The 26,750-nt window shown below is 35.3% G+C and overlaps 1 protein-coding gene across 2 annotated transcripts in view; it reads right to left on the bottom strand.

Moving 5' to 3' along the window:
- Nucleotides 1-26,750, bottom strand: part of NUP155 (nucleoporin 155) — a 57,598-nt gene that overhangs the window by 12,426 nt on the left and 18,422 nt on the right. The window contains exons 10-29 of one of the 2 annotated variants that reach the window (XM_043977428.1): nucleotides 25,964-26,061; nucleotides 24,849-25,001; nucleotides 23,744-23,844; nucleotides 21,830-22,000; nucleotides 20,965-21,075; nucleotides 19,455-19,549; nucleotides 17,765-17,853; nucleotides 17,258-17,320; nucleotides 16,560-16,710; nucleotides 15,437-15,503; nucleotides 14,410-14,525; nucleotides 13,760-13,860; nucleotides 12,353-12,486; nucleotides 10,402-10,593; nucleotides 8,668-8,806; nucleotides 5,885-6,020; nucleotides 4,920-5,073; nucleotides 4,522-4,626; nucleotides 3,687-3,841; nucleotides 216-345 (exon numbers count right to left, since the gene is read on the bottom strand). In XM_043977428.1, coding sequence (XP_043833363.1) covers nucleotides 216-345; nucleotides 3,687-3,841; nucleotides 4,522-4,626; nucleotides 4,920-5,073; nucleotides 5,885-6,020; nucleotides 8,668-8,806; nucleotides 10,402-10,593; nucleotides 12,353-12,486; nucleotides 13,760-13,860; nucleotides 14,410-14,525; nucleotides 15,437-15,503; nucleotides 16,560-16,710; nucleotides 17,258-17,320; nucleotides 17,765-17,853; nucleotides 19,455-19,549; nucleotides 20,965-21,075; nucleotides 21,830-22,000; nucleotides 23,744-23,844; nucleotides 24,849-25,001; nucleotides 25,964-26,061 — 2,461 coding nt within the window. The remainder of the gene's footprint in view (nucleotides 1-215; nucleotides 346-3,686; nucleotides 3,842-4,521; nucleotides 4,627-4,919; nucleotides 5,074-5,884; nucleotides 6,021-8,667; nucleotides 8,807-10,401; nucleotides 10,594-12,352; nucleotides 12,487-13,759; nucleotides 13,861-14,409; nucleotides 14,526-15,436; nucleotides 15,504-16,559; nucleotides 16,711-17,257; nucleotides 17,321-17,764; nucleotides 17,854-19,454; nucleotides 19,550-20,964; nucleotides 21,076-21,829; nucleotides 22,001-23,743; nucleotides 23,845-24,848; nucleotides 25,002-25,963; nucleotides 26,062-26,750) is intronic. The other variant, XM_043977429.1, reaches the window with a different exon arrangement.

The raw sequence follows: 26,750 nt of genomic DNA, 5'->3' as shown, positions 1-26,750 counted from the left end.
GGTCATACGGCCAGTATTTGTCAGATAGATGCTGGTTATATCTAGACAACCCAAATGGTTGATTTAAAAAATACTTCCCCCACCCTCAGCATTGTTATTGTAGTAAAACATGGACAAAAAGGAAAGCATGAAATCGCTGGCGGTTGCTATATTTATAGACGTATTAAACAGCGAGGCAGATGCTTCCTGGAGTATCAATGACCCATCTTCCTTACTTCCATCTTTTCTTCAAGTTCGTGAAGGAATTCCCCATCTGCAGCTATAGATGAAATGGCAGTGGAGCTTTTAGCACTGAGAATGGCACGAGCAATATATTCCAGACGCTGCTGAAGTGAAATTTCAGTGCTGAAGGAAAAAAAAAAAACCAGTTGCTTTAAATTAGGTGCCTCAACCACCAAGGCCCACGTTAAGATGAAGCAATATGCCTAAAATGAATATAAAAGGGCATTTTAAACTATTGACAAGTACTAAAAACTCCTAAAGCAGCATTTTCTGCTGGTATCCATCTGTAAGATTTTATTACTTATAGTGTGCTGCTGTGGGGAAGCTAAGAGATGTATCAAACATGGCTCCCAACCTTGAGCAGTAGTCAGAGAGTATCAAGTATCAGAAAGAGTGACCATGGTAAAAGCCTCAAACATTTCCTGAATTAATCACCTTAGCTAATTTCCAAAGCTTCCTAAGCCTGTTTCTTGAAGGGATTCTTCCTCCTGTCCTTTCTGCACATTTAAAAGAATATATGGGGGGGCAGCTAGGTGGCGCAGTGGATAGAGCACCAGCCCTGGAGTCAGGAGTACCTGAGTTCAAATCTGGCCTCAGACACTTAACACTTACTAGCTGTGTGACCCTGGGAAAGTCACTTAACCCCAATTGCCTCACTTAAAAAAAAAAAAGATAAAAAAAATTAAAAGCATATATGAATGGAACAGTTGTAGGGTTTGTTTTTTTTAAACAGAGGTTCATGGACAGAGGAGGAGATGCTTCAGACCTCTGGCCTGGGGGCAGCTCAAAGTATGGGCCTGGGAGCAGACTACGATGAAACAATGATATCAGATAGACCAGGTGCTTAAGTAATGCAGGAATGAGGAAACAAGTGGCTAGGATGAGCAGGAGACTATCTGTATGATACAACACACCACACTCTGTCACCTATCACATGAAGATTAAAAAACATAACTATTTTGCATGGATTGTATAAATAAGGAAATGAAACAATAAATACCAAATTTAAATGTTTTCTGTTTTCTATCTTCACTGAAAAATTTTATTCATTTTCTCTTTCAGAACATTCAGTCCATGATTTCAGGCAGCCTTCCAGGCACCAAAACCAGCATTTAATATGATAATTACACTAAGACAAAACAATGTAGATTCTCTAAAGAAGTCACCTAGGAAAGGAATAGGATGGGATTCCATGACCAACAAAACAATGCTCTAATTGTTTACAGAATGAGCACTTCAGAGCTCCACAAAGGTTACACTGTACACTCTTCCAGGGGCACTGGGTAGATGCTGGTCTTGAATCAGGATGACTCGTCCAAATCCCACCCTAGACATTTACTAATAAATTGTGTGACCCTGGCCACTTTTCTCAGACTCAATTTCATCATTTGGATCATGAGGATAATAACACCTACCTCCCAGGGATGTTGTAAAGATCAAATGGTATCCCATTTACATATATATGTAAAGCAGTTGGCAAATCTTAAAGAACTCTCTAAGTATGAGCTATATCCTTAAGGTAGATAATTGTTGCAGTGCAATGAATACCAATACAGTCCAAGAATTAACTAAGTCCTTTGCTTTCTCTGTTTTTTAAGAGACTTTAAAGCTCCTTAATTTTTCTTCCTTGGCCTTCCTCCATTCTGCTCCTCAGATCAGTAAGTATAGGCTGCCCTCTCCACCCCTGGGAGGCTAGTTTTGAGACATTCCACAAGGAACCTGAGCTACTGTGAAGGTAAAGTTTAGGGTTCCACATGCTCTTAAAGTAAAAACAAATTGATATGAAATTTCTTAAAGAAACAGATTAAGTTGACTAGTTTTAGTAATGTCCCGAGGGGTTCTTAAGATCAAACTTCATCTTTTCTAAGAGGTCTGGTCCTTAGCAAACTCCTCTCCCTTGACTGCCATATGGAAAAAGATGCAGCTGTATTTAGACAAGGGAAACCCCAAAAGGAAAGCATACTGTTTCTCTTTTTGGGTTACCCAGCACACTAGCTTTTGTTACTCTTTCAGATGCCATGGTTAGGGATGATACTAAAATAGAAAAATATACACTGTAAATTACTGTCATATCATTACCACAAACGACAGAATTTAAAAGTATAAAACTGCTGCAAGAAAAATATCATCATGTGGTACCGGCCAAAAGCTTGGCTTCGCAGGTTTCACCACAAATAGGTAAAATCATGGCTAGGCAACCCTATGGGTATTCTCATCTTCCTAAAATCTTGCATATAAAATTGATTAATAATTCTTGTTGAATTAACTGCCTTTTCCAACAAATCTATCCATTAAAATGGGGTTCTGATTACCTACATATTTAATTTATCTAAGCTGTTCATTTAAGAATGAGGGATGAATAGTTTGCTTAAGTTTCAATGACATCAACATAAAAAAAGCCTAGTTAAAATGGCCAAAATTTATTTCAACACATATCTTGTTATTATAGTACTCATTACTTATACTAATTGAATCATTTGGAGTGGTCAGTTTGAATTACTGAACATTTAGAACTATAAAATAATTAAAAAGAAATATAGTTAAATTACTTTTAGGCAAACCCAGTAGTTCTATTTAATAGCTACTAGCAAAGATTATTCTCGAATAAATGGTCCTGAAAATGGGTTATTATCAACTGAATCACAGAATCCAATGGCTGGAAGGAGGCTCTGAGGCTGGCCAGAGTAACCTCCATCTGACCAAGAACCCCCTTGACAACCTTGAATCTGCCTCAAGACCTCCAATGAATGTTTCCAGAAGCAGCCCATCAAAACTTGTCTTTCTATAACTTCTACCCATTGCTTCTAGTTTGTTCCTGTGGGACCAGGCAGAATAAGTCTCTTCTCCTACCTACTTGTACATGAAAACCTTTCAAATGCTTCTCATTCATGCCCCCACTGAGTCTTCACAAATTTCCTGACTAAACATCACTAATTCATTCAAGCAATCTTCATATGGCATTCTCGAGTTCTCTCAATATCCTGGTGCTTTTCTTTTAGAAAGGTTCCAGATAAAGCCTGAGCTGGGAAGAGTAGAGTAGAACCTGTTCAGCTGTTTCAGTCATGTCTGCCTCTCTGTGACCCCATTTGAATTTTCCTGGCAAAATACTAGAGTGGTTTGCCGTTTCCTTTTCCAGCTTATTTTACAGATGAGGCAAACTGAGTTAAGTGGCTTGCCCAAGGTCACAAACCTAATAAGTGTCTGAGGCCAGATTGGAACTCATGAAGATGAGTCTTCCTGATTCCAAGCCCAGTGCTCTATCTACTACTGCACCACCAAGCTGTCCACGTGTTCAAAGGCATAGAGAAAAAAGGCAAATTACAGCTCAAGCAACTCCAAGTGACCTCTAAGTTAGTACCACCTGAATGACTCAAGTTTTAGTGTTCTTCCAAAACTTCAGAGTCATTTCAGAATTAACTAGATTTTCAAATATTTCTCACACTGAAACAAAACCTTTTTCATACCTATGCATATCAGCTAGTTTAGCCAATACTCGAGCAGCATTACTAAAACTCCTGTTCTTCTCAAAGTATCTCCAGAGTAAATCCATATAACGAACTTTGTTTTGATCAACCTTAGCCATGCGGACCAGATGTGGCTCCAGAAATGGGGAAGAAATCTGGAAGATTTATAAAGTCAGTTAAAAGCATTTACTAATTGCTGAATATGTACACACCACTGAAATAAAACTACAAAACACACATCTTTTAAAGTGTAATTGAATCTCATTAAGCAAATCAAGAAAACATAAAAACAAAATCTTAAAAACAAGTTAAAAAAAAAAGGAGATCATTTTCATTAAAAAGGCCTTTAAAAAACTTTTGGGGGGGGGGGGCGGTGGGCAGCTAGGTGGCCCAGTGGATAGAGCACTGGCCCTGGATTCAGGAGGACCTGAGTTCAAATCTGGCCTCAGACCCTTGACACTTACTAGCTGTGTGACCCTGGGCAAGTCACTTAACCCCAATTGCCTCACCAACCCCGCCCCCCCCAACCAAAAAACTTTATGTAAGCTCATTGGCAGTATTGCTTTTAACAGCTTGTTCCCTACTGTATTTAAAGCAAAGCAAACTGTGATACACAGACATAGGCAGTGCCTACATATACACATTAGCTATTCCTGTCAACAATGAAGATGAGAACACTACCTATTTTCCAGACTGAGAAAAGACATCCATATTAACAAGTGATGAGAGAGCACAATTCTTAGTTCTTATATGGGTACTTAGGTATATGTCACCCTAACAGTAATAAAAGAATTAAAATATGAAAAAACCACCCCAAATCCCATAGCATTCTTACCTGCAGCAGTTTGTCTGCAAGGTCTGCTTGTATTAGCCAGTTGTAAAGAGCAATGCTAAAGAGTTCATCTTTAGAACGCTGAGCCAATTTAAGCATTTGTTCAAACTAAGGACAGATAATATGCAATGAGAATATTGTAAAAATTTATAGATGATTGAGATTATCTATATCGTTATATATGTATATACATACTAAGTTATGAAAATTATTAATAAGCAGAAATTTGCACTTTCTTCAGAGCCTAGAATGTGCTACAGTGTAGTTAATTAATGGCTTTGATACAGTGCAAGTTGTGTCATATGTTAGGAACACTTTAGGAACAATTTCTAAGACATACATATTTTCCCAAGGCTTTCTATAAACCACTACAAACTGTGTTTCAAAACCCAACTCCTTACATGATGTCCTGCTTCTTCATTACTCAGCATATTGGGGTCAGATGACAAAACTGGAGGACCTGGCTTTTTCGGCACACTAGGAGACTGAGGAGCAGCTTTACTCTGATTGACAAGTTCCTGAAGTGTATCTGTAATGCACTTGTAACTGTTCAACCTGCAAAAATTTACAAGATACCATTATATACTAGCTTAAATTTTACTCATTTAAGTAAACATTTCAATTTGAGAAAAATTAATAGGGGTATGTATGAATAAAATTATGCAGTTTATACTTTTATTTTGCATTAAGAGAACCAGAGGTTACACAATGACTTTTTTCAAACACACTTGCAAATTCCTTTTCAAACATAAAAACTGATGATATAATGAAAACAAATACCAAAAATGGCTCAACTATTTTAAATCAGCTTACCAATGTGCAGACTTTTGGAAGCTCTACCCTAAATTTACAAAGTAATAAACTTTAGTTAGAACAGAAACTAACTGTTCAAACTATCACTAAAAATATAATTCGTTGACTTAGCATTTGTTGACCCTGCATACAATGATCTAAGACAATCCCAAAGGACTAATGATGAAAAATACTCTCTGCCTCCAAAGAAAGAATTGATATTGATTGAATAGAGATTGAAGCATGCCGTTTCTCACTTTCTTTCATTTTTTTCTTTTGAGTATTCATGCACAAAATTACTAATATGGAAATGTTCTATATAACAGTACATGTACATGTATAACCTATTGCTGACCATTCTCAGGGAGGGGGAAGAGAGGGAGGAAAAGAGGAATAGAATTTGGAACTCAAAACAAAAAAATTTTTAAAAATAAAAAATAAGAGTGAAAAAACATAATTCACAATGAAGTTAAAACTATTTTTAATAAACATGTATGGGCCAGTTAAAACCAAAACTGTTTCAAATGGGAAAACAACAAAAAGCAGAATGTAATCATTAGGGTTGTCAACTAACCTCTCTTGGAAAGCCTGCAGTCCCACAGTATCTTCTTCTGGCTCTCCATGTTTATAGAAATGGAGTCCAAGCCCTTGAGGATCTTTTTTCTCAGCAGCCGCGAGTGAGAGTTCCACAACACCCTCATAAAAACGCACTAATGGAAAGGGGGAAAAAAATGACAGTTTGGGGATTATATTAGTTAGCTGGCTATGAATCATGGAGAATCACATGTGAAGAATCCAAACTGAAGGTAATCCAAAGGAAAATGGAGAGATGTATGGTGGGTGCAAATAGGCCGCAGCACATTATCAAATGATAGAGTATACACAAAATGCAGAAGACATATCATCAAAGAGATATATGACCAGACAAATAAGACAGGCGGCCCAGCGGATAGCGCTGGATTTGGAGTCAGGACAACCTTAGTTCAAACCCTTCATCAGACATTTACTCCCGTGCTACCCTTCTTCATCTGTAAAATGGGGGAAACAGCACTTACCTTATAGGGCTGATGTAATGATCAAATGGGAAAAAAGATGTAAAGCACTTTGCAAACGTTAAAACACTCAGTAACTATTAGCTACCCTTAAAAAGAACAGGCCCATGATGCAGTGACTAACCATGGTCTGAGAGAATCAGTGATAAAGAATGCTACCCATATCATGACAGAGAAGTGATGGGCTAAACTTGCAGAATGTGGCACATTTTTGCATACAGCTCGTATAGGAATATGTTTTGATTGACTCTGCATGCTTATTATTTTTTTAACTGGGAAGGGTAGGAAGGAGGGACAAAAAGGGTTATTAATAAGGAATGAATTAAAATAGATTAAAATAATATTAGAATATATAAACATATTCTTTAAAGTGATGGGCCAATCATCATGTGTCAGGCTGGATGGCCTGTGTACTACAAGGCACCCCCCGAGATGGGAAAGAAAAGATAGGTTGTGATCAGCACCACTGAAAGAAGCAACCAGATAAGAGAACACAGATTCGCTGACAAATGAATAATGAAATGCATCCTTTTCTCAGCAAGCACACAAAAGTAATATATTATCGGCAAACTTTACTTCTGGTATCTTGGTGTCATAGTCATCACCATTATCATCATAAAAAATTGGTTCTGGGAAGTAGCTAGGTGATGCAGTGGATAAAGCACTGACTCTGGATTCAGGAGGACCTGAGTTCAAATCCAGCCTCAAACACTTGACACTTACTAGCTGTGCAACCCAGGGCAAGTCATTTAACCCTCACTGTCCCACAAAATAACAAAACAAAAACCAAACAAACAAAATAATTGGTTCTTTTGTGTTCCACAGACGGTATGACTCAAGGTACTAACATACCCAAGAAGATAAATTAAATACATTTTCAAAAATTTCCTCTATTTTTTAATACCTTAAAATCTTAGTATGCCTGTGGTTTTCAGTTCCTTATTGAGGATGAAGAAATTCAAAATCAATCTCTACTTAACATCCTTCTTTCTAAATTGGCTCCTCCTCCTGAATTTGTAAGTTACATCATCAATTTTCTTCCTATTTTATTTTTAATGCTGTCTTTCATGCTTTTCAACCCTTATCTCTCATATCTAGCCCCTGATCAAGTCCTGTCAATTTTACTCTCTCTCTCTCTCTCTCTCTCTCTCTCTCTCTCTCTCTCTCTCTCAACATCCACATCTGTTCCCTCTTTAACTTTAAATGTCACCACCTTTGTACTGGTACTCATTATCACTTACCTTTAATATTGAATAAACTTTTTTAAATGGATTATTATTTATTCCCAAATACTTTCTGCACTAAGCCTTCCTATTTCTGTGTCTCTGATGAATCTGTTTCCCAAGCAGGAGATGTCTACTCTCCTCCTCTTCTAAACATGCTAAATTCCTGTTTTTATATTAATTTTTTTTATCATTCCTCAATTGGTTAATTACCTCCCCTTTTTTTTTTAAGTGAGGTAATTGGGGTTAAGTGACTCGCCCAGGGTCACACAGCTAGTAAGTGTTAAATGTCTGAGGCCAGATTTGAACTCAGGTCCTCCTGACTCCAGGGCCAGTGCTCTATTCACTGCACCACCTAGCTGCCCCTAATTACCTCCCTCTTGAACTGCACATACCACTTTATGCTGGACTTCTCTATATTTTACATTTAGCTATCTGTTGGTCTTTCTTACTCTCCTCTAGAAGGTGCCCAGGACTGTAAAGCTCCAAGAAAGAAGGGACTTGTCTATTGTTTCTCCCAGTTGCTAGAACAATGCTCTGTCAAACCACAGGTACATCAATAAATATTGGCTGAATGGAATACGGACCCTGACTAACTTTCTATCAAACAAAATAAGGATCACTTTGAATAAATTTAAAATTATGTATCTAATGTATAAAAATTCAATTTAAAATGTTTTTTTAAACCTAAGAAAACACATACATATAGAACAAAGAGTCTGTTTAAACCAAGGCAGAAAAAGGAATAGGGTGTAAAGTTTTAAATGTCCAAACAAAAAAAAGCACTGAAATGTTTGCAGAAAGCAGTGTTGATGTCACATAATCACTGTGATCAATATAGGGCATACTTTGATGCTACCATATCAGGCTCATTAAAATGAAGAAGTATGAATATCATTTACCTCGTATAACTAAATTAAAGGTTCAGTTCCTTAGCTACTTAAAGATAAATTAGTTAAGACTTCACTTTGTCAAGATGCTCTCCGGTTATAACTTTCCTTATCTGTTGTGCCTCTATATTCTATTATCCAACCTTGATCATCCATGATAAAAAACACCATAAAAGACACTTTGCTTCTCACCTTGTCTATACTGAGCACAAACATTGGAAAGATCCACTTGATTACTAATTTTCTGATATTCCTTCAGTGATTCCCTTAACATTCTTTCCTTTTCAGGTTTGCTCTGAACTTGTCGGGACCGCTGAAGAAGTTCATTTGCCTAAACATAAATAGATAATCAGACTCTGCAAAAATCTGTACAAGGTAAAGAAGGATTCCAATATATTCACTCTAGGCTAGAACACATATCTTACTCTATTATCTATCATTACAATCTAAAATAAAAATTACAAATTTGCTTCTTTGTAGTAGTGTTGGGCAGAAAGTAAGCCATTTGACAAAAGATCTTTAATAAAAGTTAAGAAATCAAACTTATGTTTGATATTCCTAGTATAAAAGTTACAATGATAATTTTCTAATCTTTTTCACTTAAAGGAAGAAAGAGGGGGCAGGTAGGTGGCACAGTGGATAAAGCACCACACCAACCTTGGATTCAGAAGGACCTGAGTTCAAATTCGGCCTCAGACACTTGACACTTACTAGCTCTGTGACCCTGGGCAAGTCACTTAACCCTCACTGCCCCGCAAAAAATAAAAAAATTAAAAAATAAAGGAAGAAAGAATATTGCTTTAAATTCGCCATGTAGGAAGATTATGAATAAAAACCTACATCTATTTGGGGGTAGATGCCTTTAAATTCCCATTTATAAAAAGGGAAGATGGGGCAGCTAGATGGTGCAGTAGATAAAGCACCGGCCTTGGATTCACGAGGACCTGAGTTCAAATCCAGCCTTAGACACTTGACACTAGCTGTGTGACCCTGGGCAAGTCACTTAACCATCATTGCCCCACCAAAAAAAAAAAAAAAGAGAAGATAATAATGGATAGATAAATAATAATAATCTACCTCACAGGGTTGAGAAATCATAATAATGAAAATAACAAATATTTCTATAGTCCTTTATGGTTTAAAAATACATCACAGGGGCAGCTAGGTGATGCAGTGGATGGAGCACTGGCCCGGTATTCAAAAGGACCTGAGTTCAAGGCCGGCCTCAGACACTTAACAATTACTAGCTGTGTGACCCTGGGCAAGTCACTTAACCTCAACTGCCTCACCAAAACAAAACAAAACATTACATACATTATTTCATTTGAGCCTCACAACAACCTTATAAGGTAGGCTGTACTTGTTATCATCAGTGATTTATAGGAAAATGTTTTATAGGAAAGCACTTCGTAAACCTTTAAGTACTAAATAAATCTGAGTTACTAATAACTATAATTGTATATGGTATACTTTCCTAATGCTGAATTTTTACTGCAATTCTGTCTTGTACTTTTTTTTTTTTAAGTGAGGCAATTGGGGTTAAGTGACTTGCCCAGTGTCACACAGCTAGTAAGTGTTAAGTGTCTGAGGCCGGATTTGAACTCAGGTACTCCTGACTCCAGGGTCAGTGCTCTATCCACTGCACCATCTAGCTGCCCCCTGTCTTGTACTTTTAAGAAGTGTTTTATATTTTAATTTAATTTCAGGCATTCTGATATGAGTACTTTTTTTGTATGAAAGAGAGAGATTTTAAGATAAATTCATAAGTTCCCTTTACATCTTAGACCATCTATTCTAACAAATTCATTATAAAGAGAAGAAAAATGGAACCCAGAGAGGTGAAGCATGTAGAATGCTCCAGGTCATACCCCATTAACAAGTAACACCTTCCTGAATTCTAGACCCTTTTTAGTAAGCTCGTCATACCTTGGAACAAACTGCATCATCTGTGCTATAGAGAAGAGGGCAGATGTCTTGTAAGTGTGAGCTGATGCCATCAACAGCAGCATTATCTCTGATGTAACAGTTGATAAGAGAAGCAATCAATGCTCCAGTCAGCTCTTTGTCTCTAATGACCAGGTCTTTGAAAGTTGTGATCTTCAATTGCTCTTGAAATTCCTAAAAAAAAAATACACCACTCTGTATCTGAAGAGTATAGAAGACTCACACTTCCAAGCAAGATTATATACGTACAAATTTCTCTCTAGTAGATAAAAAAACCACAAATATCCACTAAATTCATACTACAAAGGAAACACCATCATTCCTAAATAAACCATAAAATTATTGCATTTGAACTAAAAAGAACCTTAAAGAACACCAACACACCCCTCTCCCCCTTCATGGATGAGAAAACAAAGGCTTGGAGGAATTAACTTGTCCAAGATTAGTAGGCTGGGATCAAAGCCCAGGTTCCTGGCTGCTAGTCAACTCTTTTGAATACATTATTACAATCTGTTGGTAATCTATCCTAATTGGATAACAAGAGGAATCTAGGGAGTCCAAAACACTAAACAAATCAAAAATGATTCACATTTATCTTTGCAATTCATTATGTGATTGGGGTGGGGGAAATGGGGTGGAAGGGAGGAGCAGCAAATTATATGTTCTATATATAGGCTATTATTTACTTAGCATTTCCAAAGCACACACCATATAATGATGGAGGAAGGAAGCCCAGAAGACTGGTGACAGAGAAAGCTAGTCAGAGATATCCCTCAGATAAATCAAAGTGAATACTGAGTTGCTGGTTATGTTATCAATATCCTTAAAAGCTAGCTCAAATTTCAGTTAATGCTAAATAAAGCTAAAAACTGTTATTTAGGTCACCACTGAACTGTTTTCATTAATAAACAAGTATCTGATGAAACATCACTGTGATAAAATAATTATTAATAATGAATTTCTTGGGGGGGGGGGCCCTACGATCAGTTTCAGCCTCCCTTCCCCAGTCTAGTTCTAGAGAACTCTAGCAAATCTTGTCTGAGACAAACCCAAGGGAACAAAAGAAATAGAGATAGACTCTTCTGTCTAGCTCAGAGAACTGACTGGATCAAACCACACCCAGACAAGGGACTATACCGTTGCCCTTCAGGGAGGGTCTTTTGCATACTTTCCCCTTATGTCATCAGGTAGAGTTCATTTTAATTTGGACTACCCTCAAGTCACATCAACCAATGGAATTGAATGATGCTAACCAATTAGCTTTGATCAATGTATAATGACCCGCCTCTATCAAAAGAGGATAAAACCCTGTGAGGGTCCTGCTCTTTTTGCCCTCTCTTGCCAGTCTCTCTGGCCTTGCTCTCTCTTGGTGCATGCTCTTCCTCTTAGGACAATGTAGGTCTGAAGGCCTGAGACCATGAGAAGTTAGGGAGACATGGGGTCAATACTTTACTAATATATAATATCAATTAATAATAAATGCTTACTGCCAAAAAGGGCATAATAGCCATTAATATAGAAATAGCAATTTATTTATAAAGTACAGTGGCAGCAATAAATTTGAAAAACACACCACCCTGAGTTTTCTAAACTTCAAAAAGAATAAGAATCTCTCCAAGAAAACAACTTTATCTGACAAATAAGGAATATCAATAATACTTTCTAAAAACTCTTACTTAGGGGAAAGAGACATTATGAACCAGAACAATATGCACACACACTCATTCTCTCTCATTCACATTCAGTTTTTAATAACCAGAAACCATGCTTCACACTATTTTGGGATAATCATTTGCCAATATCATCATTTTAAATTAATCAAATCCTCCCCCAAACTCCTCTAAACTGTAAATAAATGTAAATGTAAATAAAAGCACATCTAAAGAAACAATATGAACTCTACTCTTAATATGTAACATGAACAAAAAAATACCTTCTGAAGCTCTCCTACAATGACGGTGAATTGATGTTCACACAAAAGCTTCCATAAAGCTAAAGCCTGGTATGATTTGCGAACCAACTGCTGGATCCCCTGAAGTGAAATTTTTTCACTCACTTGGGCCTCTGCTGGAAAAATAAAACTTAGGGAGTTCCATAATAAAGATCAATGTAAAATAGTATAGTGGTGAAATGACATGTTTAGCATGTGGGCAGAGAATTACAATGAAGAACACAGTGGAGCAGCCATTCTTCACCTTTTCTTTGCCACAGACCTCTCTGACACTGGAAAAGCCCATCTCAGAATGTCTTAACATGCATATAATAAAATTCAAAGTACTATTAAAGAAAGTGATTATATTGAAGCACATTTATTAAAATATTTTTAAAATTAGTTCAGGGACCCACGGTTAAGAATGCTTGTGTTTTACAGTTGCTGACATTAGATTTCAAAGACATTTCAGGAATTGCTATTAGGGAACACAACATGACACTATCACTAACATAAAATGAAAACTGTAAAGTGCAGGGACAATGCTCATCCCCAGGAAAGCTCTTTTAGTCAAAACAGTTGACTAAAATGCATAGGATTCAATGGCTGGTAAATGAGTTTTAATGAAACCAGAGTTCACTGGAACTTCTTAGAAGGCATAATATATCTATCTTATGGTTGTGAACATTTTACTATTACTTCAACAGAAGAAATTCTCCATCCTAATTTTTTTTTTGGCTTCTCTCTTGGATACTGCTCACTGGGGTTATGGTATTGTTGGTTAAGTACGTCCACCAAAATGAAAGCAAAGAAAAAAGATATGAGTGAAATCCATATCAGTTTATTTTGTATATGACCAAAAAAGCCTTAGCATGATAAAATTTTTACTTTTTTACAAAACTTAACTTTAACAAAAAATGATTAAATTAAAAAGAAGATTTTGACCAAAATTAATGCAAAAATACTTTACAGATGCTGGGTTATCATCATCAATTAGTTTACCCGAGTAAAATGGAAAATAAGGGTAGTTTTATGTTTTCATGTGAACTGGTTTAATTTAAATTCACTTAGTCCAAATTACTAGAGAGGGATCAGGCCCTGCTTTTATCTTTGTTTCTCTCAAAACCAAGAACAGACCTTTGCACAAAGCAAGAAGTTAATATTTGTCAACTGGCAGATCAGACTAATTGACGCTCTAGACTAGAAATATTCACATTTAATTTTGCAAGAATAATAAACATGGGGCAGCTAGGTGGCGCAGTAGATAGAGCACTGGCCCTGGAGTCAGGAGGACCTGAGTTCAAAAGCGACCTCAGACACTTAACACTTACTAGTTGTGTGACCCTGGGCAAGTCACTTAACCCCAATTGCCTCACACACACAAAAAGAGTCACAGAATAATAAACATACCATGGAACTTCCTCTGTAATTCCTGTTGCATTTGTTGAGAACTTCCATTTTCAGGACGCATAAATCCAATCAGCCTCTGTTGCACTCTGGCAGTGGTAGCACTGAAATTGGAATAAAAAATTTAGGCAGCTAAAATAAATGAGGAGATTTCATTTGAATTACATTAGTTTCCCATCACCCTTGAAGTTCCAAAAACTTGGTATGAAGAATGGTGGTAAAAGAGGGTACAAAAGAGTATGCTATCAGAGCTATATGCCCCTTTTAATATTTCCAAGGAAAAGAAATTATGAGAAACTGAGAGACAAATAACCAAGCATGTCAAATATTTGGCCATGAGTCCAAATTTAAAAGATATTCCAAAGTTACTATAAAGATGGCATGATAATTTTAGCAGAAATAAAGGTAAAATGAATAAATGAAGGAATATTCCTCATTAATATTTAGGTGAAACAAATATAGTAGGTCTGCCTTATTTGAGAATGATTACTCCTGGAAAAATATCATTTAATGTAAATTTCTTTAAGACATGGAACAACATTTTATAGTAAATAATGAAAAGATGATTTGACTGAAATTATATATTTAAAAATAAAAAAAGATTAATCCAAAATTAAAAACTTATTTAAAAAAAAAACAAGTTTTGTTCTTACTGTGGGTTCCCAATGGGTCCGCCTGCAAACTGTGAATTTCTGTCCAGAAATTCTTGCAAACCTTTTAGTTCCTGTAGCACTGATTCTAGCAGCTGAGGTGGTACACTACTTTCAATCTATAAATAAGAGGAACATTTTAAAAAGCTGAAAAATTTTACATTACAAAATAAAATACATAGTAACTAGAACATTCAGTATTGAACAAAAATAACTTGATGGGTTCACTGTGAGAAGTCAGATTTTCAAAAACAACAAAGGGAGCTAAGCTACCCACCGATTCTTATTGAGACTAGAACAAAAGGGTTAGTAGGTAAACAAATATGGAAATAAAACAGCATCAGAGCTGAAAAGATGACATAACTTTAGTGTTAAAAAAAAAAAAAGACAAGCAAAAAAGAGAGAAACGTACTGGGTTTATATTTGTAAATCAACAAATATGTATTAAACACCTACTATGTATCAGGCACTGTGCTAAGTGCTGGGGATACACAAAGAGATTTCCAGGTCACTTCAGCTGTGTCATCATCTATAAAATAAAGATTTTGGCCCTCATGACCTGTAAGATCTCTAAGACTGATTCTAATCTGATGGAGTGCAAAGGTAAACAAGACAGTTCCAATACTATAGTCTTTAGCAGTAGATAAAATAGAATATTTAAAAGATAAACTCAATACAACTATATGATATAATTATCATTTACATGCTTTCTCTAAAAAATTTAAACTTCTGCATTTAAATTGTTTTAATGAAATTGTTTGAGATAAGTCATGAGGTACAAACACGCAAAAATATTTCTTATTTAAAAGCCAAGTACAGATTCAGACATGGCTAGTCTATCATTTTGATTACATTTATTACTTGGGAGGATTTAGACATTAGGGGTCCCCGTAAAGTTACAATAATATTTAAAAAGAAAGTATCAATAAAATGTATACAAATGAAAGGATTAAAAAAGCACCTTTGTACTTATTAGTACAAAGCAAAAAAAACCCCAAACAAACCCTTAAAACCAGCACCACGCACTTACCGCAATAATCTCTCTGCTGCCACTCTTGAATACTCTCTCCACAACTAAACTTGCATCCCAAATATTTCTGGAACACAGAAGAAAAATGTAATTAATTATTGCATTGACCCCTTCCCCCAATCTAAACATCGCTAATGACTTTCATCTAGCACACACAATGCTCAAGAAATCAGCTGCTTTGTGCAAAAAATCAAGTTTACTTCATCTATAAAACTTGTTGAAAGAAAAAAAAATGTAAATTAGTTTATGTAAGGCTGCTAAAAGAGACTCTTGAAATCATCTCTAAAAAATATATGAAGATGTCAAAGAAGCAGTTACATAGCTGGCGTAGGTGGAGGTAATCAGAGCCAGGAAAGACATATGCACATCAACAAATTAATTTTTTAAGTGAAATGTAACAGTGTAATAATTATAATAACTAAACCAAGGTGTAGAAAAGGAGAGAAAATGCAACTCCCATTCTTTTTTGCAACCTCCATGTACGTAACATTGTATATGGCGCAGGATTTAGTTGATATATTAATTGGCTGGGCTGACTTACTTTTCGTATTTCCTTATTCTCTCTTATAAGGGATGGTTTACTGAGTATTGTAGGGGAGAAAGATATTTTACAACAAAGAAAACAATGTAAAAACATGTATCAGTAAGTACTTAAAAAATATACAACGGATGCTGATGCTACCTTGTTGCACACAGCCTCCCTTTTATTTGAATAATAAAAAAAAAAAAACCAAGAGGGGCATGGACTTGTATAAAATCACTTACAATTTCCCTTTTTGCGGCTGTTTTTCTTAATTATTTCCAGGAATTTTATTTTCTCTGTTTTGTTTAAATAAAATATATTATCAACTAAAACATGAAAAAAAGTTATGTTACATTATGTTATAACAAAGAGAAGGGGCAGCTAGGTGGCACAGTGGATAGAACACCGGCCCTGGAGTCAGGAGTACCTGAGTTCAAATCTGGCCTCAGACACTTAACATGTACTAGCTGCATGACCCTGGGCAAGTCACTTAACCCCAATTGCCTCACTAAAAAAAACAAAACAAAACAAAACAAAAACCAAGAACAAAGAGAAAATGTCACACAACTACTTTAAATGTGTTTTCCTTAAGTAACTTACCCCATAATTCGAGAGAAGTAAATGCAGATACCATTGTGTTTGCCAGAATATACCATCTCTGGCCCAGTCATACAACCGACATTTGTAGTAGGCTGAGTCAACTGGCTTCCAGGAAGATACATTGGTGTTGACATGGTAGGAGAAAGCACACCTAGAACACACGTAAATCCTTTAAAAAGTTTCCAAACCTTCAATGACAAATGTTTTTCTTCATGTGCACTACACAATAAATTAGACATTTCGCTTGGTTTTCCTTAATATCTGATATAAGTCCAAATGTGGGGCCCTGAGATATCAAGGTCATATGAGAGGAATGCTAGGTACAGGTAAAGGAATACTGATGACATTTTTGCTTTCTCTTCCGTCTGGAACAAGGCTAATTAGGAGTGATTTCAGAACTTGTTCTCACCCTAGCACCCAAGTAAGGGATTTGCCACGAATAGCACCAAGGGCATTCTGTCAAATTGAGTACCACTGTTACCTGGCAGTAATGGCAGTTGTGATGTCCCTTTCACTAACTGATGTATTTTCACCCATTCCCAGAATGTCTACAAATTAAATTACAGTAAGAAAAAAGTCTTAAGGAGGAGAACTCCCACTGGCAATTCCTACTAGGGACACATATTAACCAAAGAATCTTCTGGGTAGGTTTTTAGCTTGTTAATGTTTTTAAGTTTAAAACAGATAAAGTAAAGTACCTGGAGATGGCGTTCCCAAAAAAGATGGATTGGGATATGGACTACTGACAGGCATGGGGGAACCTAAAAATAAAATCAGAATATATTTGTAAAGAAATATAAAAACCTTTTGAAATAAATTCTATAGGGGAGAAAGTACCCCTCAAGCCCAAAGGGCCTATGAAGCACCACATTCTCACAGAGAGGAAGGGCACAGAGCCCAGGGAAGCTGAACACTTTCCATGGAATCCACTGGGGGTAAAATAATTCCTTAAACTTTCTCAGAATTCTCACTCTGTAGAATATTGGTACAAAATTTTAGTTATCAGGGAACCATGTTTTTGGAAACTGTCAATGTGTTACAAATTTTAAGACAAACAAGTGTATGATCTTTCATAAAAAACCAGAAGCAATAATTAAAAGAGAATGAAGTACTTTCAAGGTTTAAAAAACATATTATGGAAAAGATAAAGTTTATAAAATTCAAACAGAAAGTGAAATAGTTTTATTTCAATGTTTTATACTCACTAGGATAGACAGGAGATCCCAAGATGGGTCCAACATTACTTGGAGGAGGAAGAGCTGACGGAAATCGCATCTGTGCCTCTCCACCATACCTATTTTAAGAGACAAATCCTGAGTTACTTTATCCAATATATATGTTGTTCTGAAACCATGTTAGACTCAAAATATTTAAGAGGCTAAAGTTCTATACTGAAATATACTTCTTAAAATTATATCAACCATATATGCTCATTACGGACATTCTTCTACACAAAGTAGCACCGTCATTTCCACATAAGGCTGTCTTTTGCTTTTATTTCTAAAACCATAATGCACTTCCTAAAAATACCTTTTCACAGAAAACATTTATAAGAAAGAACACATTGGGGCAGCTAGGTGGCACAGTGGATAGAGCACTGGCCCTGGATTCAGGAGGACCTGAGTTCAGATCCGACCTCAGATACTTTACACTTACTAGCTGTGTGACCCTAGGCAAATCACTTAACCCCAATCGCCTCACCAAAAACCTAGAAAAAACAAAAACAAAAAGCAAAAAAAGAAAGAACACATTTTTTCCTGAACGATTCAAAATCCCTCACTTTCACTAAAATCTGACTAATCACACTGGATAGTACAAAATGGTAGAAGCTTAAGAACTGAAAGGGAAATCATTTATTCCAGTTTCTACTTAAAGCATGAATCTACTCTATAATATAACTGAAAAGTGGTCTTACATGTCCTTTTGATGACTTTAGGGTAGAGAAAAGAAAGTCACTATCCTCCCCATTTCAAAAGCAACCCATTACATTTTTGGACATCTCTAATTGTTTTACACACATGCACGTATGCACGCGCACCCATGCACACGCACACACACACACACACACCCTCTCCCTCTCTCTCTTTCTGAACTGAAATCCATCTCTTTGTAACTTCTAATCACTGTTCTCAGCAACCAAGAAGAATCAATTTAATTCTTCTTCTCCATCAACATTTTATTGGGGGATTATCTCTTGAGGTTAATCAGAAAAAGAAAGGTGATGGGAATTAGAGTAGGAATACCTTAGGTGATCTAGCCCACTCCTATTACAAATGAGGAAACCATGGCCCAGAGAATTTAAATAACTTGCTCAGAGTCTCTCTAGTGTAAAGTGGAAAAGACTTTTTCAGACTGGATCTTTTGGTTTTTGAAGCCTATGAAGTTCTTTGTCCTAATAGAACTTGTATTTCATAACAGATTTAACAAACTGGACTTACAAAATGTCAAGAATGCCAAGAAATAAAAGAGAGGGAAAGAAAATAAAGGAGGAAGAAAGAAGAATAGGATGAAATGCAGTGGTATCTGAGGTTTAGGTCAGAAAGAGATGAGAAAGGAGTTGTACATGACCATTTATTATTTTAGTATTTTCATATGGGCTACATTAATGTGATTTGTTCAATTTCAATATTCCCCAATCAAGGGCAATTTTGTTCTATTATCCTCTTGTCATCTCTAAGGAAGAAAATGGCACAAATCTTTTTTTACAAATGTTTACTGATTATTGATTGATATTCAATTTCTTGCTCAAGAGCTACTTATTAACAGTCTAAATTTTAAACTGTATCTAATGCTGGTATTTTTCTAACAATATTTTAATTTTAAGTTACAATTTCAGAATTCAGAGTCACAACTGAAACAACATAATACAGATGAAATGAACATTTATCTATATACCTGAAGAATGCACGAGTTGCCCAAGCAGATACTTCTCTATCACAGGCAGCATTGGAGCAAGCCAGGATGAGGCAAGTTGCACAAGCCTGGTCCTCCTATAAAAAATACTACCATTAATTAATATTGCAAACATTAAAACATTAAAATATATTTTAATCCCTTTGTGCTAAAAACAAACAAATCTGACACTACTGCATGTTTGAGAAACATATCGTGTAACATTACAGCATGCACTTCTTATCTTGTTAATAGTACTACTTTAGTTTATTCCCTAGTTTAATCCAAATTTCTTCATTTATGGACATTTCTCACTTAATATCCTACTTAGAAAAGAGTAATGTATTGTACTGGTGAAAGCTTCCCTACTACTTAACCTTAACAGTTGTTTTGGTTTATTCTGAATTATAGTTTTTGTTTTCTAAAGAAATCGATAGCAATCTCAAGGATTAAAGTATGTTCATTAAATTTACCCACAGCAAAAATCAGAACTGACCACAATAAGGAATTTATAATATAATTCTGTCCCAAAACATCAGAACTGAGAGACAAAAAGAAACAAAAACATAAAAAGATTAAGGCATGAAACTGGTTGACTTTATTATTCTTCAACATCATATTAATCCTCATTTTTTTATAAGAGAAGTTTAAGCCAGGTCCTTTTCTAAAAGAGATCATAAAAAAGGGAAAAGGACCCACACGTACAAAAATATTTATAGCTGCTCTTTTTGTGGTGGCAAGGAATTGGAAATTGAAGGGATGCCCATCAATTGGGGAATGGCTGAACAAGCTGTGGTATATGAATGTAATGGAATTCTATTGTGCTGTAAGAAATGATGAGCAGGCAGATTTCAGAGAAACCTGGAAAGACTTGCATGAACTGATGATGCGTGAGGTGAGCAGAACCAGGAGAACAATGTACACAGTATCATCAACATTATGTTTTAATCAACTGCGATAGACTTAATTCTTCTCAGCAATACAACAGTACTAGATAGTTCCAAAGGACTCATGATGAAAAAGGTTCTCCAAATCCAGAAAAAAAGAACTGTGGAATATGGATGCAGATTGAACTATACTATTTCTTTTGTTTTTGGTGCTATTGTTTTTCTTTTTTGAGGTTTTTCCTTTTTGCTCTGATTCTTCTCTTATAACATGACTAATGCAGAAATATGTTTAATGTTATTGTACATATATAACCTATATCAGATTACTTGCTGTCTTCGGGAGGGAAAAAAATTTGAAACTAGAAATCTTATAGAAACAAATGTTGAAAAGTATCTCTACATGTAACTGGAAAATAATAAAATACTTTTATAATTAAAAGAAGAGAGAGAAGTTTAAGCCAAAGAAGTTCACCTGGGCTTATTATTTAAGCTGAAATTTCATGACATATAATTAATAAACATGAGGTTAAAAAAAAAACCCAAACTACCTATTGGCTACCTGGATATATGAAAAAATTAAACACTACTACGACTGGACAAGAATATATGGAGTTACAAATATTTACCTGATGCAATTTGAAGAATCTTTCAATATCTTCTCCATCTCCCCCCAAATTACTAACAAGGAGATGCCTCAGTTGATCCACAGGTCTAAGTTTGTGAAACATAAGACTCCCCTAAGGAAAAAAATGAAGAAACTGGTAAGCACAAATACTACAACTGCACTGTGACAAGCAACACATCAAATACTGCACCCTCACCAAGATAAAGATGCTAATGATAAAGAATTCAATGCCCTTGTAAAAAAACCCAAAAAACAAACATCCTCAGAAGTCATTAATATTTCAGCATCAAACATAGTGCTCAATCCATAAAATCACGTAAAACATTCAAAAGAAAACTGCTAAAAACACTAAAGTTAAGATTGATAATTTTTTTGACTAGCTGCTCTTAGAAATCAAGCCCAGATTGTAATGGATCTTATGTTGTTTCAAAATACTGAATAATGGAAAATAAAGCATATTATTTCAGGAAATTGTTATTTATTCCTCTTTTAAGATCTAGTTATCAAATTATTTGATCTACACATAAACTATAACTCCATTAAGTTATACAGAAAAAAGGGCAGTTAGATGGCACAGTAGATAAAGCACTAGCCCTGGATTCAGGAGGACTTGAATTCAAATCTGGCCCCAGACACTTGACACTAGTTTTGTGACGTTGGGCAAGTCAACTAACCCTCATTGCCCCGCCCCCCCCAAAGTTATATAGAAAAATTATACTCCACTAAGACTTCACTAGAGTAAATATTTATGAATATCAAGCCAAGATAATGGTACTACACTAAATGACAGTAAAGTTTTTTGTTTCCCAGAGCTATTAACCACTATTTCCTTTCATTCTATTTTAATATGACATTTATACACGTACCTGAGCAGAAAGCAGGACAAATTTCTTTGGGGGTAGCATATGTTGTTGAACAACAACTGGTGAATCTGTTATTGGAATATGGTCCTTATTTAAAGGTGTTATTATCTTATCGATTTTCAACTCATCTACCGCAGAGAGAGCCCAAGAATGACCATCAACACGTGTTGTCATCTATTAAAAAAAAATCATTTTCATAAGTCACTAACTGAAGACAAGAACTTTTAGGAAAACCACTTTACTAGTCCCTAGTTTAATAAATACAATAGCCTTAAATACACTTTAGACAATATCCAATTCCTACTTTTTACGATATTTATTGCTTTCACCCATTCATACATATTCCTTGTGATCAAAAAGACAAAGGCAACAGCATTTTTAGTCAAAATCACTTATATTCTGTGACATAAGGTGATATCCTCACAATGGGCTCACACTATGTATTCTTCTTAATCCAAAACATATCCCACTCCTAGATAATGGGCAATTCAGAGAGCTATGTAGCATTAATATTTGTATTTTGCTAATATGCAAATTACTGTTTCTGAATTACCACCAAAAAGTTCTTATTGATGTAATAGTTTTCCCATTTCTTCTTTTTCCTCCAAAAAAATTCATAAAATAATACAGGATGCAATTCCATCTTTCTATTTCTAAAATCTCCATCTTAGATTGGGCCCTCATCACTATTTTCCTAGACTAAGACAATGATCTTCCCACCTAGCACTCTACTCCAAGCTATTCTCCACAGAACTGCTAAAGTGATTTTCCTAAGGTGCAGATCTGACTGTGCAATTCATTCTCTGCTCAATCACCTCCAGAGGTTCCTTAGAGCTGAGAAGATCAAATCTAAATTCTTCTTATCTTTTAAAGTTCTTCATAGCCTTGCCCCAACAAATTTTCTAGCTTCATAGTACATCACACTCCTTTCACACATGACATGATCCATGAAAACTGGCCTTCCAACACAACCTTCTTTGGTTACCGTGTCCTGAAACCTAGAGTGCTCCCTCTGGCCTCTGCCTTTGAGATATAGCTTAAGCATCACCTTCCCAAGGAATAACTCCCTTATCAATCCCCTCCCATGCCTAGTGCCCTTGCTCCCTATGTACCTTGTATTTACTTGCATTTATACTTACTCTGTGCATACCTGAACTTGCTGGCTCTCTTAATAGAATGTAAACTTCCCTTACATTCTCTGATTACATATAACTAATTTATAGCACACAGTAGATGCTTAACCAATTCTTGCTAATGAGATCCTGGGTTTAGGCCTGGAAGGACTCCGTAGATAATCTAGTATGAAACCCTAATGCCACAGATTAGGCAATGAAGGCCCAGAATGATTACATAGGTTAGCCTATGTCCAAACCCAACAGGGTTCTTTTGTCCAGCACTGTAATAACCACAGCTTTCTAACTGAGGATGCACTGTCTCAACTCCAAAAACACTGTTTTCTGGACTGCAAAATTTAGGCAAGACATTGTAGGTAATCCCCAAACAATGGAAACTATAGAAACTGCCTCATGAAGAAGAAAAGATTGACCAGAAAACAGTGACTTTCCATGGCATTGAAAAGAAAATTCATTAAGTAATAATAGTACTACAAAGAAGAAATCTAGGATTAAATGCGGGTTACCTTAGTGTAGTTTCGTGTACATCATATGAAACGTTTAAAAACTCAAATTATATGAAATTCACTGAAAACACATCATTGATAATGGTTTGCAAAGAACAAACTACAACAGGGTAAATGAATATTGTTCAATTCCATTAAATTTTCTAGTATAATTTCATATTACTAGACAATTAGAAGCAAATAACCAAAATGAAATCACAATTTTCCTGTTTCCTTACAGTAATGTATTTACATTTAAAATATGAGTTAAAATCTTCCAGGGTACTTGGATGATTTACCTGGGTTTCCATCATAGGCTTTTGGAATGGGAAGGTGTCATGATTAACACACCACAAAATGTCATTATCTTCATTTTCTGAGGCTGCCATCAGTAGAACACCTAAAACACATAAGTGATATGAGTATATGCACTAAACCAAATTATATGGGTAATCAAAGTCATTTTTAATTCTAAAAATTCATTATCCTACAATTAACCAAGGTAAAACTCAAACAAACAACAATTGGTTCAAGTTTAATTCAGAATGTCTTAAAGGAAAAATGTATTTAAAAGAATACTGTATTTTTGGTTCAGTATTCAGCATTACATAAAGTGTAAGAGTCAATTCTAAGACAGTAAGGATACACATATTGAAAGAACACAATAAATGCAACATTATCTGTGTGCAAAAGTACAAATGTTTTTTAAAGCAGGTAAACAAAAAATTTTAACTTGCTATTTGGCTTTGGAAAATAGTCAAAAAAACATGTTCAGTCAAACATTTCTCTGTATTTAACCCCCTCTCCTTCTTAGCTGACTTTACTGTTTGTGGCTTACTACTGTTGGTATCAGTGCATGAGTCCACTGATATCCCTGAAAACAAATAATTTACTCATGTATCATTAAGAAATTTTATCACATATTAACAGAAAAAAATTGGAAGCTGATTGACAGTACACAAAACAATGCAAATAACATTTATTCACAAAACATTTTTCATGTTAAAAAAATTAAGTGAATTTGGAGTATAAATTCAAATGGAAAGATTTTAATTTTTTCATCTTAATTTTAGAGGAAAAGTTGGTAGAAAAACACTAAATATCTTTGCTGAACACAATAGAGAGTAAACTACAAGTCTAACAAGAGATTAAAAGTAATTTTACCAACATTCATGACATAATTTAAGCAAAATGAAACTTCCATTTTCAATATTTAATGCCCGAACTTTCAGAATAATTTAGAATAATTAGTATCAAGTAAAACAAAAAAGTACATCTATGAATTCTAAAGTATCAAAACTGACTGTAGTATTAAATAATAGTGTAATTCTGCTTAAGATGCAATTCTCTATCTCAAAATCCACATTATGAAAAGATATAACAAAAACATATTCTAGCACTTACCTTTGCTATAAAGTGCTCTATGCACTTTTGATGGCTTTTCCACAGTTGAAGAAGCGGAGAATCCAGGAGGTAAGCGGACATGAACTAGTATCAGTGTATTGGGCCTTGCTAATGGCTGCCTAAATGGGCATGTACTGAAATATAATCTTACACCTAGGAACATGGAAAAATAAGAAAATCAGTCACTGATAATTAAGGAACTAAAATGCTTGCTAATGGCACACATTCATGGTCAAAAGTTTTATTAAGAAATGAACTCTGCTAAACTCATAAAGGTTCTGAATTCACTTGAATTGTCCCATAAGAATATTGACTTGAATTCAATAAACTGCAGCTTTCACAATAAACTAAACCCATTTTTTGTGTGTTTTTAATTGGTAGTGAAATATTCAACTCAAGTTTAACTACAGAGATTCCCAAACCACGATGAGGTCAAGGGATCCAGTTTCTAGCTCTGGCTTTGCTCCTAACAAATCACAAAATCTTGAAGAAGTTACTTAACCTTTCTGAGCTCGGGCCTCCCCTGACTCAAACAACACTTCCAGAATGAAATCTTTCCAGCTCCCCACACCTGCTATCACTGCCCCCCAGAACAATTTTGTGCTTCATGTATTAGTCTTGTATATATTTTTATACACATACATTGTCTCATCTGATAGAAGTGCCTTGAGAGCAGTTTCATTTTTGTCTTTGTATTCCCACTGTCTAACCCAATGCCTGGCACATAGTAATCATTTAATAATTCTGTTGTTTGACTGATTTCCTCATTCACTAAAAATAAACCTTGAAAAAGAAAATCCTATTTCAAGAAATATATATGCTTTGTGCCTTCTTTTATTTTTTTTTATCTAAATGAGGAGCTTGGACTAGATGTCTTGAAGGTCTTTTCTAGCTCCAGAGTGACTGGTTTAATGTTATATGTCTAGGGGCGGCTAGGTGGCACAGTGGATAGAGCACTGGCCCTGGAGTCAGGAGGACCTGAGTTCAAATCCGGCCTCAGACACTTAACACTTACTAGCTGTGTGACCCTGGGCAAGTCACTTAACCCCAATTGCCTCACTAATTAAAAAAAAAATGTTATATGTCTATCTCTTCATCTGATGACTTAAACATACCTGCATGCGTGATTGCCAGTAACTGACAGTCTATGGATTCTGAATTTTCAATCACTGCTATTTGGACAATTGGTTTAAAAACGGAACGATCTATGGTCCTAAAAACAACAGAAAAACAACTAAATTTTTAAAAACTTTCATGGTGTCAGGAAATGTGCAGTAAGTTATAATAGGGAAGATTTTTAGAATAAACACTTTTAAACAGCTGAAAATATTCCAACCAAACTTAAAATTAACTTCTTAAAAACTCAAAAGCCAACATAATAAACAATGGGGAAATGCTAGGAGTATTCCCACTAGAAAGAGGTATAAAACAATCATGTTCACCTATACCAATTTTATTTAACAAAGTACTGAAAAACCTATCAATTGTAGCAAAATAGGAAAAAAGACACTGAAGAAATTAACACTGGAAATAAAGAGGTGAAAATATTATCTGTAGATGACTTAATGGTATAACCAGGAAATATATTGTCTCAACCAAAAAATTACTTTAGCAAGGTCACAGAATATGCAATTAATTCATAAACATCATTTACATTCTTATTTAAAGAGAAAAACCAAGAAAATATCATTTAGAAAGAAACCCTACAGACAATGATGGCAAAAACCAATGCTTAGTTCACAGTTAATCAAAACTGAAATACACACATGATCTGTATATCTCATGGATAACTGAGGTGGGATGAGAAATTTTAGCTTATATTAGTGAGGAAAAAAAGTTGGATTTTATTAATAGTACATATAACAATCTTAACTGTAAGCAATACTTATTCTGCCCCCCCTT

The sequence above is a fragment of the Dromiciops gliroides genome, chromosome 1, assembly GCF_019393635.1.
Source record: "Dromiciops gliroides isolate mDroGli1 chromosome 1, mDroGli1.pri, whole genome shotgun sequence".
Classification (NCBI taxonomy): domain Eukaryota; kingdom Metazoa; phylum Chordata; class Mammalia; order Microbiotheria; family Microbiotheriidae; genus Dromiciops; species Dromiciops gliroides.
Note: the sequence above shows the minus strand (reverse complement) of the source record. Positions and strands in the feature narration are given on the sequence as shown.